Source organism: Sinocyclocheilus rhinocerous, unplaced genomic scaffold, assembly GCF_001515625.1.
Source record: "Sinocyclocheilus rhinocerous isolate Xijiao unplaced genomic scaffold, SAMN03320098_v1.1 scaffold1436, whole genome shotgun sequence".
Taxonomy (NCBI): domain Eukaryota; kingdom Metazoa; phylum Chordata; class Actinopteri; order Cypriniformes; family Cyprinidae; genus Sinocyclocheilus; species Sinocyclocheilus rhinocerous.
The window spans coordinates 76,325-92,986 of NW_015647013.1; the positions used below are offsets into that span (position 1 = coordinate 76,325).

General features: G+C 35.5%; 1 protein-coding gene across 4 annotated transcripts in view; it reads left to right on the top strand.

The window, feature by feature from the left end:
- The window catches only part of LOC107708246 (serine/threonine-protein kinase TAO3-like), an 85,510-nt gene that overhangs the window by 52,064 nt on the left and 16,784 nt on the right, over positions 1 to 16,662 (top strand). For all 4 annotated transcript variants that reach the window (XM_016512425.1, XM_016512426.1, XM_016512427.1 and 1 more), the window contains exons 5-10: positions 963 to 1,008; positions 1,643 to 1,739; positions 3,189 to 3,302; positions 3,391 to 3,482; positions 5,154 to 5,247; positions 7,096 to 7,177. In XM_016512425.1, coding sequence (XP_016367911.1) covers positions 963 to 1,008; positions 1,643 to 1,739; positions 3,189 to 3,302; positions 3,391 to 3,482; positions 5,154 to 5,247; positions 7,096 to 7,177 — 525 coding nt within the window. The remainder of the gene's footprint in view (positions 1 to 962; positions 1,009 to 1,642; positions 1,740 to 3,188; positions 3,303 to 3,390; positions 3,483 to 5,153; positions 5,248 to 7,095; positions 7,178 to 16,662) is intronic.

Sequence of the window (16,662 nt, forward strand, 5' to 3'; positions counted from 1 at the left end):
AGCGAATCAGCGCGCTGTATTCAGGTCAGGTGACAAGGCTACTTTCACTTTGAAAAGACGCACTAGCTGAGAGGAGTTTCGACAAAGCTGACTAAAAGTGATCGAGGATCATTTCGACGAACTTGATGAACCTGTGATATCTTCTTCAGCGGAAACGTTTTCAGGGAAGCTTGCAAAAGCAGCGCGTTACACTGATGAGGGAAAAGCTCCGTGTATTGCGTGTAATCACATCCATACAGTTTATGATCACAACAACTGCAACGTTTGTCAGGCGTCTACATTGTCATCTGAGGAGATTACAAAGATTAAACCAGTGTGTTTTTAAACTCTAAAACATGAAATGTGGAGTTGTCTGCTTTTGCCAAAAAACAAACTTTTAATATGTAAAAAAAAAACTTTCAATGAACTTTAATTTTGTAAATTACCTGTATTTGTTTAAGTTATTATTACTTAATCAAAACACCCCAACTGCAGTTTGATTGATATTTATTGGAATGCGCAATAAAAAAAACGTGATTTCTGAAAATAAAAATAAAAATGGAGTTATCTGTTTTTGCAAATGAACTCTTCATTTCTTTCTCTCTCCTTTTTCTTTACATATATTTTGCTTTTTATTGTTATCATTAATAGCAATGTGTACATACTGGATCTGTATATATTATATATTACCACTGTAAATTATTATTTTTATTTATACAGACTTTTTCTTCTCACATGTATTGGAAGGCTGGGGAGTTGTCCATATGTTTGTCTTTGCTTTGGTGTATTTTTTTTGTTTTTCTACTGTCTTCTGTTATGTCTCATTTCAATAAAAAACAAGAGAGAGGGATATATATATATACAGTAATGCATTTGTGAACCGAGGGAACGACTAACAACTACATTGAATTCATTCCCAGAATTCCCTGGGGCAGCCATGCCTCCTTTTCACAATATTCTCATCTGCTTTTTTTTTCATTCAGCTTGTGATGGAGTATTGTCTCGGCTCTGCTTCAGACTTGTTAGAAGGTGAGTTCACACTTGAAGTGCACACTACGCAGTACACACACTCTCAAGTATGCAAGTACAGTGCAGACACACACCCACAGTAAGCACTGTATGCATTCACGCTGAGGATCAGTAATTGTTAGAGCCGTCATGTGCTTTTTAGTCAGCGCTGAAGGCCTTTATTAGCCACATCTCAGACGCATTATTAAGCCCACTGTGTTATCTTCCAGTGTCACTACTACTATTGCGTTCATGTTTTTGTTTCCTTCAGATGTTGTCATGGCAACATGCACAGCTTTAATGATAGACTGTTGGTTTCAATTATTGCTCTGTGTGTGTGTGTGTGTGTGTGTTCTCTAATGTGTGTGGAATTTAGAATTTTCAGTTTAACTTTGCCATAATGTCACTGTATGAGTAATTCAGTCCGCATCTGTTTAATTCAAGGCCATGTTCTAATCCAGTTCTCAGTGCTTGTCTATTAGAGGATCAGGTACCTGACAGGTGTAGTGTAAGTTCGCTAAGCATCGGATGACTCTGTGAAACTTTTTCTTTTTCTTTTTTTAGCACCGTTGTAACAAAAACACCAAATGTTGCAGTGCTTTTTGCACATGCTAAGATGTCATTAAGCATGCTGCTTTTATTTTTTTTTGTCCAGTTCACAAGAAACCCCTCCAAGAGGTTGAAATTGCTGCCATTACCCACGGTGCCTTGCTAGGACTGGCTTACCTACATTCCCATAACATGATCCACAGGTGAGTCGCCCTCTGAATGATATCTGTTTACACAGTGTCAGCTTCCTCTGTGTGCGTAAATGACAGATAAATCTTTATCTGATAATCTGTTTATTAAGCAAATTGCTTTACAACTTGGGTTTTATGTGCTTTTATGCTTACCATAAAGCAGTGCTATTTTTGTTCCCCCATATTTTTGTTTGCAGTGACTGTATATACTTAGCAAAATTTATTTTTATTTTTTTTCCCCCCCCCGAAGCATCGGTCTGACTAGAATGAGTAGAAATGGATTGCATTAATTTTATATTATACTCTGCATGTTTTAAAGCAACAAATTGTGATGATTAAAGTAAAGTACTAATCTACGGCAAATCTGCATATGTCAGCATCCCGTTTATTCAGCATGCTTTAACTGCTTTACAACATGAGTGTTGAGTTCTTATCTGTGTTTTATTAGCTTCCAGTAATACAGTGCTATTTATACTTTTGTTTTAAATTCCTCCATCGGATCTCAAACCTGTATTAAACTTGTATAAAATGGCAAATGAAATGGGACAACTATGTCAATAATAAGCTAAATGAAGTCGACCTAATCATAAATAAACGTTTTTTTGTTTTTTTTGTGTGCAAATTTTCATTGTGTAGACATCAAGTGTAGACACGAACAGACTGTTTTGCACAAGATGCTGAATTGGTCATTTTAGACTTACTCATTTGTTTTTATTGAAAGGTACCACCAACATGTCATTTTTGTCAGACCCCTCTGTCTATAAAGCATGTGTTGTTGGAATGTACTGCTTTAAATGCCACTATGCAACTTTTTTACTCCGGAGGTTCTTTAATGAATGTTTTTTAATGTTTAATAATCAGAAGTTTTATCCGATATTGAAATGTAAAGTCTTATAAAGTGCTTGTTATATTGGTTGTCAGTGGTTGTTTTTCGTTACTACTGTGTTGCTGCTATTTGTTTCTTTTAAAATACATTGATCTTGGCATAAAAATAGCCATATATTCTGGTATGGCTATAAAATAAACACATAAATAAATATATAAATGCTTCTTTTTTTTTTTTTTTTTGCTTCCAACACTAACCAGACCATTTATATTAAATATCAAAGCCTACTTTGAATATCAAAAGAGCTTTTTTTTTCTTCAGATTTAGAGTGTGTACTCTTTGGTTTCAGGGTTTAAAGTACTAAACCAAAGTACCATTGTAGTTGAAGCAGCAGTCCATGACGTATATATCAGCATGATCGCATATGTCAGTATACTGTTTATTGAGAATGCTTTATTTAACTGCTTTACAGCATGCAAGTTCTTATGTGTTTTATTAGCTTCCAGTAACAAAGTGCTATTTTTACTTTCATTTTCTCTCTGCATTTTATTTTTTATTAACATGGTAATATGCTCCTACAGTAGGTCTATATACTGTCTGTCTTTAACTTTCTCTGTGTCTGTGATTTTGTTTAGAGACGTGAAGGCTGGTAATATCCTGCTGACAGAGCCCGGTCAGGTCAAACTGGCTGATTTTGGCTCCGCTTCCATTGCCTCTCCTGCCAACTCCTTTGTGGGAACCCCATACTGGTCAGTATCGCAGACACTGATGTTCAGGAAGATGATGCATCCTGATGCTCCAGGGTTAATTAGACTGTTGTGTGTGTTTCTACCACAGGATGGCTCCAGAAGTGATTTTAGCTATGGATGAGGGTCAGTATGAGGGGAAGGTGGACATCTGGTCTCTGGGGATCACTTGCATAGAGCTGGGTGAGTGTCTTCAAGTTTTTTAATTTAATATTTCATCCGTGTTTCTTTTTTACGTTAAAAAGTTGGTCCCGTGAATTTGCCAAGCTGACCAACAGAAAGCTGCTTGGTTTGAAAGTGACTTCTGTATAAGCAGTGTTTCATTCATCGCTACACTATTGACAATGGAAAATTAACCCTTTTTTGACTCTGAAATTTTACTCATAATTCTATATGACTGTGCTCTTTATATGTCATTTGTATCTTGCATTTATTACAACATAAATTAAACGTAGTAGATGAAAGCGGTGGAATAATTATTACCATTATCTACTATTGTAGTGGACAGATGTGATGTTTTGGTGTAAAAGGAAAATTTTCAAGTGTGCACGGCATTGGCAAAGTGTGCACTTTGCAGCAAACAAAATCCAAGTATTGGAAAGTACAACTTCATAAAATTGTCTTTTTTTGCATTGGAGAACTGTCATGTGCTTCCTTGCTGAGTACATACTTATAATATGTGCAATATGCAAGTAGCATATTACTCAGATGACATACTGTGGTTTTGAACACACACACTCTTTAAAATTAAGGTTCCAAAAGGGTTCGCAGCAGGTTTCCGCAGCAACGTCATAGAAGAACCATTTTTGGTTCCCTAAAGTACCTTTCAGTAAACAGTTCTTAACTTTTTCCCCACCAATCACGAAATTTTCCGTTATTCATGAGACAACGCTTCCCTGCCAAACATGGAATTTTCCGAGTTTCTGTGTTTTCACTGTTATACGCTAGGGGGCGCTATCACGCATCTCCTGAATGAGTCTTGAAAGTGCCGATCAAAAACACAGACCAGGAAGACGCAGAAACGAGCGATTTCATAAGTAAGCATATGCATATGAAAAATAATGCGATCATCAACACTAGCTGAAATGAAAACTGCCTAATGTTACAGAGTGAAATGTCAATCCAGGAAGTGGAAAAGTCCTGTGCAAGCTTTGGGAATAGGCTACTGATGGAAGCCATCTACAGCATCTTTGATTTGATAATATTACTAAATATGATCCAGATGTAGTATTTGATAAAAATGCGATTTTTGCTCAAAATGTTGCTTTTTTATGAAACCTACCAACATTCAAGTGTTGATAAAAAACAGTGCTTGAACCTAGAATAAAATGGATTCTTTAGTTTGAAAGTAGAGGGTCGGATCTTTATTTTGATGTATTGCATGTTCAGATGTTCATACAACAAAATATTCTGGGGGCCATGAAATTTTTGTGAAAATCTGCAAAAGCGCTGGCCGTGGCTGGCAACTTTTTTCAAAAACGCTGGCGGGGAAAGAGTTAAAAGAACCATTTTTTTTTTCTTAGTGTAAAGAATATTTCTAATTATCTGTGAAACCTATCTTTCCATTATAAAGACCCTTTGGTGCAATGCAAATGTTCCATGGATGTTAAAGTTTCTTCATGGAACCATCAGTGCCGATAAAGAACCTTTATTTTTAACGTGTGCTACTCCTAATATTGCATGCTATACAAGACGAACTGGGATTTAGTCTAAATATTGACATGTTTGAAATAACTCTGCTGTTGATTAGCATATGCATGTATATTTATTCACAATCTATGCAATATGTCACAAATTTTCTGTTTGAGAATTTCAGCACATTTGATGATTTCTTACACCTCGGCTGTTTTCTAGCTGAACGTAAGCCTCCTCTCTTCAACATGAACGCAATGAGTGCCTTATACCACATCGCCCAAAACGACTCTCCCACCTTACAGTCCAATGAGTGGTGAGTGTCCTTCCACAGTCACAAAACAGAAGTTGACTCACTCGTATAGAGATATGTATATATACTCCTACTCATCAAACATATATATACTCTCTCAACCACACTCTCCTCTCACACTTTAACTCTTATGCAATAACCCTAACCCCGACTGTCAGTTCTTTACAATTCCTGATCTTGTGCATTATTGCACAAGCAAACTTTCAGTGCCCTTCAACTCTCTGACCTGCAGCGAAATGAAAGCCTGCTGGTCTTTCAAGCAGTGTTGCCTTTCGTTGATAGATCTGGAAATTGAAAGGCTGTCTGAATGAGCCAGAATATTGCTGAGGGTGTAAAAGTTACTTCGGTGACCAACTTTTATTGTTTTCACAGTTTTTATATGGAGGAGATATGATTTTTACACACACACACACACACACACTCTCACACACTCACACAGGAGAAAACAGAATAAAACTATAAGCTTACATAAAAAGTAATATATGGGCCTGTACATGAAATATAATTCACTTAAATCATTGACAGATTAACAAAACGAAAGAAAAAAAGTGCTGAGTTACGGTTCATTGTGACGCATTCCAAAGCTCTCGGAAAGGAAACCGAGACGGCTGAAAGTAGTTTTCTTTATTTTGCAAAAACTTGACCGTTTAGGATGATGTCTTGCTTCTATATAACCAACCAGCGTTGGTATGACTATATCGCGCCGGCGTCTCAAGCACACATATTTTTGTGACATTGCAGCCTGTTCATTATAAAAATAAAATACAGTTAAAGAAACGTATAAAAAGTTACAGTGCTCCGTTGCATAGTCTGTTGTGTTCAGCGTGACCACCGCCTCACTGTGCTGATATAGCCGATGTGAAGGATGATGTTTTATGTCAGTACAAAGCCGATAATAAATCATATTTTAGCATCCAGATACGTCATGAATATGGAAACATTTGGATTTGTGCTGAATGAGAGAGGTAGGCATCAGTTTCACCTTAAATTAATTTGTTTTTGGATTGACGTTTTTAGATATTGGCGTTTTTATAGCCTAAACACATAGTCTTAACTTTAGAGGATTTGTTGTGGAGAGAAACTAATAACTGTGTTTATAATGTTTGTAAACATTTTGCTTTAGCCTGCATTATTTCTGATTGTAATAATAAAATGCGACATGAGCCTATACGCGCCTTTTTTTTCCCTTCTCAAAACGCAATTTTATATTTTTATATATTCATTTCTTTGACCCTCCCCCCCCCGTATGAGAACGGTTTAAGCTTGTTTAAAAAACTTTTATTGTTTTCACCTTAAATTAATTTGTTTTTGGATTGGCGTTTTTATAGCCTAAACACATAGTCTTAACTTTAGAGGATTTGTTGTGGAGAGAAACTAATAACTGTGTTTATAATGTTTGTAAACATTTTGCTTTAGCCTGCATTATTTCTGATTGTAATAATAAAATGCAACATGAGCCTGTACGCGCCTTTTTTTTCCCTTCTCAAAACGCAATTTTATATTTTTATATATTCATTTCTTTGACACCCCCCGTATGAGAACGGTTTAAGCTTGTTTAAAAAACTTTTATTGACGTGTAACACATTCAACAGGTTGAGTTTATGTTGACTGTAAATACTTCTTCAAACATGTTTGTCATTTACAGTGATGGCCAAAATTATTAGAACACCTGACAGATCTGAAGATATTGACCTTTTTTGCCTCCAAAACATGATTTCATTTCATAATGTTCATGAAACATGCCTCTTAAATGTGCCAAGTGTTCTAACAATTTTGGACACCACTGTATTTGTACAGGAAGTATCCTATGAAAGTGCATAATACTGTAACTGTTGTTTGTATTTTGTGAAGGTCGGATGCATTCCGGAGTTTCATTGACTACTGCCTACTAAAAATTGCTCAGGACAGACCCTCCTCAGCAGAACTCCTGCGGGTGAGTAATCGCATGCACACAATGTTCACATATGCAGGGGAGATTATCATGCCACATAAAAAGTCACTCATAAGCATTGCTCATCGAAGTTCTAGCACGACTTCTGAGTGCCCACACACTACTGTTAATTAATTCCCAATCTGAGTCACGTTCTCAAACACACTTTGTAAACACACTTGCTGGGGGAAGGTGAAGTACTCATGTGATACTCACACATGGATTGTTACGTTTAGGCTTAGAAATGTAAATTTATGCAGCTTAATCTCAAGTCGTGAGACTTTTAATAGCATATGGTCCGGTTTACATTACAGCTGATAATGGCAAAGAACTGCAGAATTACGCAGGAAGAGACTGTCTGAGATATAAAGTGGTCAACTAGAGTTTTTATGTGTCGCTTATGAGCAGGTTTATCAGAAATGGATACAGTCATAATAATAGACTTACTTAGCAGTCTTCAAGAGCGGTTGCTTGAAAAGCAACACAAGCTTAATTTCTTGAGTTGCATTTCAGGAATGTGTCATATTCATAAATTGTGCAATTCATAACAAAGCAAGTACACTACAGATGGTTTTGGTTTTTCTTTTTAAAGAAATTAATACTTTTATTTAGCAGTGATGCATTAAAATGATTAAAAGGTGATAGTTGAACATTGTGTAAATTGCAAATAAATAAATAAAAATAAACGCTGTTCTTTCGAACTTTATGTTCAGCAAAGTATTCTGAAAAAATCGTGGTTCATGGTTTCCACAAAAATATTAATCAGTGCAACTGTTTTTAACATAGATACTAATAATAAATGTTTCTTGAGCGTTAAATCAGCATATTAGAATGATTTCTGAAGGATCATGGAGGACTGGAGTAAAGATGCTGAAAATTCAGGCCTGCAATCACAGTAATAAGTTTCATTTTAAAATCTATTAAAAAATAAAGCAGTTATTTTAAATTGAGCAGTTATTTTTAAAGATTTTACTGTATTTTATCTAGTGCTGTCAAACGATTAATCGCGATTAATCGCGTCCAAAATAAAAGTTTTTGTTTGCATAATATATGTGTGTGTACTGTGTATATTTATTATGTATATATAAATACACACACGTACAGTATATATTTTGAAAATGTTTACATGTATTTACATGTCTATATTTATATTCATATATTTATATTATAAATAAATATATTTAATATATAAAAATAACCAAATAGGTACATGCTTGTGTGTGTATTTAAATATATATGCATAATAAATATACACAGTACACATACATATATTATGTAAACAAAAACTTTTATTTTGGATGCGATTAATCGCGATTAATCGTTTGGCAGCACTAATTTTAGCAAATATATTCAGCCTCAAAAACTTAAAAAATCTGCCAAGCTTTTGAACTGTTATGTAAATGTTGCATTCTCAGTGTTTTTTGTATATTGCTCTCTGTTTTGTTTTTTTCCTCCTTTCATCGTAAGTTCGTTTAACTAGTGATATGTTTGTAGCACAGGAAACTCTGCTGTCCGCTTGATTACAGAGTAACCGCCTGAGTAACGTATACCCACGCGTTCCTAAACCCCAGTACGCCATGCATAATGCGTAAAAACATCAATATCTGCCCTTTCACAGAGATAAAGATGCCCCTGTGCAGTTGGTGAGTGCACTTCCTCTTCGCCATATCTGTCAGTACTTCCTGCTCTCATGACAGCGGCTTCCTCTCTGCTGACTCACACACATACACGTTTTCATATGCACAGCCAAGCGCTCAACCCACAGAGCATGCTGTTTTTTTCATTTGCTGCGCCAACTACATCCTTGGAGGGTTAATAAAAGCAGGAGGAATTTTCGATTGTGCGTGTCTAACGTAACTAATAAACATGACTTTCTCTCAACTGAATCACTGGGGCTGTAGGTGGACATATTACTGCGCGGTGACTAATGGTCGTGATATCGTGCTGTGGTGGGAGGCTTATGGATTTAAATCGTTACCAAAATAAATGAGTGATAGAGTATAGCGGTGCAGTTGGGATATGGGTAATTGTTGGCTGCAGGGAAGCTCTGGATACGTGATCATTAAGGGATAGTGCGACCAGTGTGATTGGTTTGTTTGTTTGTTTGTTTGCGCACTGTATGGGTCTGTTTGTGTGGGTGCATGTTACAGGTTACGGTTGATCTCATTGGTGGATGCAGGTAATCCTGTTTAGTCCTGAGAGCTTAGTGTTGATGCTAGGCACGCACTTCAGATGGGATACGGGCGCCTAGAGGATTTCATCCGATTTTTTTGCAAAAACACCACTAAAAAGTTATATAGTGTATGTATATAAATTCTATATATGCTCATGCAACTTCAAAATTCTGATGCTGAATTTTACTTTAAATAACACCCAAAAAATTGTTCTTGTATTTGTATTTATGTCACCAGTGTCAAAGACAAATTTCAGCTCTGTGACGAGCAGAATGGACAATAAAGTTAAACTAAACTAAACTAAAGTCATAATGGAACAGTGAAATTGGCTGAAAATGTGCTCATCCTCAGGCCATTTAAGATGTGGATGAGTTTGTTCTTCATGGGAACAGATTGGGAGAAATGTAGCATTGCATCACTTGCTCACCAATGAATCCTCTGCAGTGAATGGGTGCCGTCAGAATGAGAGTCCAAAAAACATCACAATAATCCACAAGTAATCCACACCACTCCAGTCCATCAAAGGACATCGTGTGAAGTGAAAATCTGTGTTTGTAAGAAATGTTAACTTTAAACAGTCTCTTCTGGCTAAAATACAAGTCCACAATCCATAATAGCATTGTTTGATTAAGAAACAAACTCATGTACACTACCGTTCAAAAGTTTGGGATCAGTAAGACTTGTAATGTTTTTAAAGAAGCCTCTTCTGCTCATCAAGGCTGCATTTATTTGATCAAAAATACAGAAAAAAAACTGTAATCTTGCAAAAAAAATCATTCTGATCCCAGACTTTTGAACGGTAGTGTATATTTTGGATGGCCTGCGACTGGGTACATTTTCAGCTAATTTTAAGGTCCCACTTTATATAAAGTGGCCTTAACTACTATGCACTTACATCAAAAGATAAGTACAATGTACTTATTGCGTTAATATTGTATTGCAAAACACTTTTGCTGCTATTGAGGTGGGATACGGGTAAGGTTAGGGACAGGTTTGGTGGTATGGGTAGGTTTAAGGGTGAGTTAAGGTGTAAGGGATGGGTCAACAGTGAAATTATAAATGTAATTAAAGAAACTAATTACAGATGTAATTACATGCAGGTATTTTTAAAATACAAGTACAATGTAAAAACATGTATGTACACAATAAGTGCATTGTACCAAATTATTAATTTAAATGTAAGTACATAGTTTAAGGTGTAAGGGATGGGTCAACAGTGAAATTATAAATGTAATTAAAGAAACTAATTACAGATGTAATTACATGCAGGTATTTTTAAAATACAAGTACAATGTAAAAAACATGTATGTACACAATAATTGCATTGTACCAAATGATTAATTTAAATGTAAGTACATAGTATTTAAGGCCTCTTAAAGTGGGACCAATTTAAAATTTTTGGTGCAATATTCCTTTAATTTTCTTGAATATTTCTAGTATTCATGTATCTATAATGCAGTAATATAAGACTTGAGGCTGTTCAGACCAAATAGTCATGAGTCAGTGACTAAATTTTTTCAAAGTTACATCTCAAAAAGTAGCCTTTTGTTTCCTTCAGTTTTTTGTTTTGTTGGTGAATATCCACTTCATCCAGTGCTATTTGTTCTCTGTGTATCTTAATACTGTCTTTCTGTTTTACTGACTGAGAAACCGCTTCAGATGATTCAGTGAGAGAGCGGTCTGAACCAATGTGAATTGATTCAGACTGTTTTGCTAACTCGTTTGGCCAATTCTCTAAATAGAAAGAACAGATTCAAAATAATGATTCATTCACTAATTACTGGCCTCACATCAAAAATTTGGGTCATGCATGATCAATCCATGCAGAGGTTGAAACTGGGGGGAAAAATGAATTTCGACCCAGTTTTGCTCTCCCATTCCTCTTTAATATCTCAAGACTGTCCTTCCAAGCTCCTTAAGACCGAAAAGAGGTCATTAATCTGAGTCTAGCGTTCATTTATTCTATTCCCACCATTTGCAGCTTCCCAACTGCTGTCTTAATCTCACATGGGGTCTAAATCCACCTCCGTTCTTGACCTACAGAGGTCTTGTGGATTGAGAACGAGCAGTGAATATCACTTACGATCTGACAAGAGCTGGCTCTCTGCAAGACTTCAGATTATGTAATTTCTTCAATTTAAATGGGATTATCCTGTAGATTAGTTTCTTCCCAGGCTGGTCAGTCACAGATGTCCGTTTAGAGTGGCGAATGCTTATCGGTGTTATCACCGAGCTGTTAGCTGTAACTGTCTTTGCCGGGCTTAACTGTTGAGCAGTTTGCTTTACCCGCTCGCAACACAGACATGACCTGCTTAAACGAAATGTGTTGTCAGCTGAATTTGTGATTCCATTCCAAATCACTGAGAGTGGGAACATCAGCTGTTATTGAAAACCAAAAAAAGGTGAACCAGTCCGCTTTGATTTGGCCTCCAAGATCAGTTTAGGCTTTAGAGCAGTTTACATTTTGTCATCACTGAAAACGAGGTTTTGTTGACTGTTAACGAACATTTAGAATTAACTAGTCCATCTTGAACAAGTTTGCATCATTGCTCACAAGTTTGCACAGCGCCAGTAGTAAATGCTGCTCATCTCTGCAAGCGCTGTGAGTTTATAACGTGCATCTGATTAAGCAACACTCCAAACATCCTCTCAAACTTAATGAGAACATTATAACATAATTTTACTCCAAAACATCAGTCGAGTGTTTTAAGACAACTTCATTTTCTGATCTGATGTGGTTTCTTATTACAGAATAAAAATATATTCTATACTGCAATAAAGGCTATGTCGATTAGCATTGCATTATAAATTGACTTTATTATGAAAATACGTTTCTAGCTGCTTTTAATTCAGTCACAGTGATAGCTAGATACCTTTGCCCATATTAGGGATTTCCTGGAACGTCATGAATTCTATTACTTCTGTGATGCATTTGTGGAGTTTCTGCACGAGGGCGCCCTCTGGCGTCCAGTATGAATGAAACAGACATTACATTGTGTTTAGCATTCATTTCTTTTTAAAGAAAAACACATGATAATATGTTTATTATATTTTTATATCTATTATTTTTCTCCAGTGTATAGAAGTGTACAGAAGTTTTTTTTCTTTTTTCTTTCCCCACAGTGGATGTATAAATGGTTCATATTTCATGTTAAAGACATGGAATCCATTTTTGATTTTAAATACCTCCTGATAAAAATTAAGAAATTACTGTCAAAGATTTGTATCATAACAGTATCATATGATGTACAGTTATAGGTCTGTATGTTAACAAGTAACCTTGCAGTTTTCTGTAAAACAATAGTTTTCTGTAAAATAAAATTAGTATTGTTATTTATCTTATCATTAATTTTTATCTAATTATTATACTGTTATTTTTTATTAATTTGTTTAAAAATTCGCATTTAAATCGCAATTTTAAACAGAAAAATCGCAATTAGATTTTTTTCCCCAAATCGTGCAGCCCTAGTAAGATATCTCGTATGCTCACCAAGGCTGCATTTATTTGGTGAAAAATACAGTAAAAAAAGTAATAATGTGAAATGTTATTACAATTTAAAATAGCTGTTTTCTATTTTAATATATTTTAAAATATCATTTATTCCTATGATGGCAAAGCTGAATTTTCAGCATCTTCAGTGTCACATGATCCTTCAGAAATCATATTAATATGCTGATTTAGTGCTCGAGAAACATTTCTGATTATTATCAATGTTGAAAACTCTTGTGCTGCTTAATATTTCACAGTGGAAACAGGAATTTTTGATAAATAGAAAATTCAAACAAACTGCATTTATTTAAAATATAATATTTTCTAACATTATGAATGTCACTTTTGATCCATTTAATGCACACTTGTTTAATAAAAGTATTAATTTCTTAAAAATCTTTATCACACCCAAATGATCAAATGGCAGTGTACAAGAATGGTTTGTGCTTTAAAGTAAATGATATGTTGTCAAATGAAAGATAATGTTAATGTCAACACAGCCAAACAAAAATAGGAAACCAGTCCACTTCAAAGAGGAGTTTGTGCAGTTAACTGTTTATAATTAACCAGTCCGCCTCAAGCAGTCCAATAAGAAAGGTTATTGCTTTAGAGCAAAATATATGTTCTCAAACATACTTTTAAAGTAAATGCATAAAAGAAGATCTTCATGATGCATGGTTTAGAGGAAAAGTTGTTGCGAAGAGTCTCAGAAGGAGGATTTGTAGAAGATGGGAACAAAAATGGAAAAAAGATAAATTACAAATTTCTTATGAAATGCTTAGAGATTCTTTGTCTAAATTTCAAAGGGCTGTAAGAAATGCTAGATCGAGGTACTTTGCAGATCTTATTGAGAAAAATCGTCATAATCTTAGGGTTCTATTTTCTACGATAGATTCCATTATTAATCCTAGATTAGAGGTGGTAGGAGACCTGTCTGCTGATTTATGCAATTCTTTAAAAAAAAAAAATCATAAATTGAACATCAGATGTACGTAATAACATTAGTCATTATTCTTATGTCATTCAGCAATCGGTATCTGGTGTTACTTTCTCCAATTTTGAGCCAATTTCTCTTTCAATCCTTGAGGATATTATACTCAGACTAAAGTCTACAACTTCTCCTCAAGATATTGTTCTGACCCATTTGTTAAAGCAAGTTTTAAATTCAGTTGGCCCTTTTATAGTGCCTATAATTAATAAGAGTTTGTCTTCGGGGGTCGTGCCTGACTACTGTAAACATGCAGTGGTCCAACCCCTTTTGAAGAAATACAATTTGGATAAGAGTGTGTTAGCTAATTTTAGACCAATCTCAAAACTTCCGTTCTTGGCTAAAATTATGGAGAAGAGCGTTCTCACGCAACTTCAGTCATTTGTTGATGCAAATGAGATCTGTGAAGTGTTTCAGTCAGGTTTTTAAAAACATCACAGCACTGAATCAGCTTTGCTGAGAGTTTTTAATGATATTTTTCTTGCGACTGATCTCGGAAATGTTACTGTACTTTTACTTTTAGATCTGACGGCAGCGTTTGATACGATTGACCATCAAATACTTATATCTCGTCTTGAAACATCTGTGGGTATCTGTGGAAATGCCTTAAGATGGATAAAGTCATATTTTCAAAATAGGAGTTTTTCGGTCCGCATGGGAGAGTTTATATCAGCATTGGCACCCATTTCTTGTGGTGTCCCGCAAGGCTCTATTTTAGGACCTTTTTTCTTTTCTCTGTATATGCTACCGTTAGGATTGATTTTGGATAAATATGGTGTGTCGTTTCATTCTTACGCTGATGACACTCAGTTGTATTTGTCTTTTAACCCAAATTCTTCCAGTGCCTTGGGGCGTTTGTTGGCCTGTGTAGATGAGGTGAAGTCTTGGATGTCTGCTAACTTTTTGAGTCTTAATGAATCGAAAACAGAGGTCACTATATTTGGTCCCTCTGAAATGAGCGATACAGCTGGAGTTAACTTGGGAACATTAAGCCCTTTTAGGAAACATCAAGTAAAAAATTTGGGTGTGATCTGTGACAGTGCTGTAAAATTTAACTCTCAAATAAGTGAAGTTGTCAAAGCTAGCTTCTACCAATTAAGAATGATTAGTAAGATCAAGCCTTTCTTAGCACGTATAGACTTGGAGAAGCTTATTCATGTTTTTATTTTTTTCTCGATTAGATTATTGCAACTCACTTTATTACGGTACTCAAACAAAACTTTTGGACAGATTACAAATGGTTCAAAATTCAGCCGCAAGACTACTGACAGGTACTCGGAAGTATGACCACATTACCCCTGTTTTGAGATCATTGCATTGGTTACCAGTACCTTATAGAATTAATTTAAATATTTTAATTTTTGTTTTGAAATCCCTGCATGGTATAGCCCATATAGATCATTACGATCTAATGGACAAAATCTCCTACATGTTCCTCGATCAAAATTAAAGTTCAGAGGTGACCACGCATTTGCGGTAGCTGCCCCAAGGCTTTGGAACGGTTTGCTAGTGTCTTTGTGACAATTATCATCTTTGAATGAATTTAAGAAGCAGTTAAAAACATTTTTTTTTTCATTAGCCTTTGATCAGGGATGAGTGCTGAGGTATTGTCGCTGTAGTTACCCTTTTGGGTCTGTCTTGTATGTTTTGTATTGATGTTGTTTTTTTGTTTTTGTTTTTTTTGTATTTTTGCATTTATATTCTTTTAATTGAACTTACTGTACAGCACTTTGGTCAACTTAGTTGTTTTATTAGGTGCTTTATAAATAAAGTTGGAGTTGGAGGATTTACGGTAAACGTTCAAGAGCGACTGTTTCGAGGAATGGGACAGAAATTGATTTGGATTTTGGATTGTGCTCCTAACCATCTTCTCCCAAATAAATAAATGAACAAATGACTCCAGTTGGCCCAGTTGAGTAATGGAAAAACTGCATACACCCAATTAGTTCTCAAAGACTCATGGTTTGTGGTTTTGCGAGCCCAGTTAAGATGCACACATGCAGCCACTTGAACTCTCGAGTCGATTCGCTTTTTATTTCGATTGAGGAGGTGAGATCAAGTCCACATTTAGCCAGCCATGTCAGAAACCCTCCTCCATATGGCATGTGTCCACTCGAGGCCACATTACACATGAGCACCCTCTAGTGAGCAAAGGACAAAGACGAAATGACGTAATTAGGAGCACAAGCGGAGTAATCCGGCATGCTGAGAGGATTGAGACGTGGGTTTATTTTGTGGCAGTTGAATTGCATCATGCTTAACCCCCAAATGCTTCTCCTGAAATATTTGCTTTTATGAAATGAATGCAATTTTTGTGGTTTTCAGGTGAACACGGGGCCAAATAAAAACACACTTTCCTCTAAGCGATCCACTCATAAATTGAATAAAACCCAGAATCTGAGGGTTATGCACAGAAGCTGTGTTTATACATTTGATCACCACTTTATTTGCCTTAGCATGGGTAAAATTGCAAAAACACATTTGTGACTCTGGACCACAAAACCAGTCATAAGGGTCAGTTTTTCAAAATTGAGATTTATACATAATCTGAAAGCTGAATAAATAAGCTTTCCATTGATGTATGGTTTGTTAGGATAGGAGGACAATAGTTGGCCGAGATACAACTATTTGAAAATCTGGAATCTGAGGGTGAAAAAAAAAAATCTAAATATTGAGAAAATCATCTTTAAAGTTGTTCAAATGAAGTTCTTAGCAATGCATATTACTAATCAAAAATTAAGTTTTGATATATCTACGGTAGGAAATTTACAAAATATCTTCATGGAACATGATCTTTACTTAATATCCTAATGATTTTTGACATAAAAGAATAATC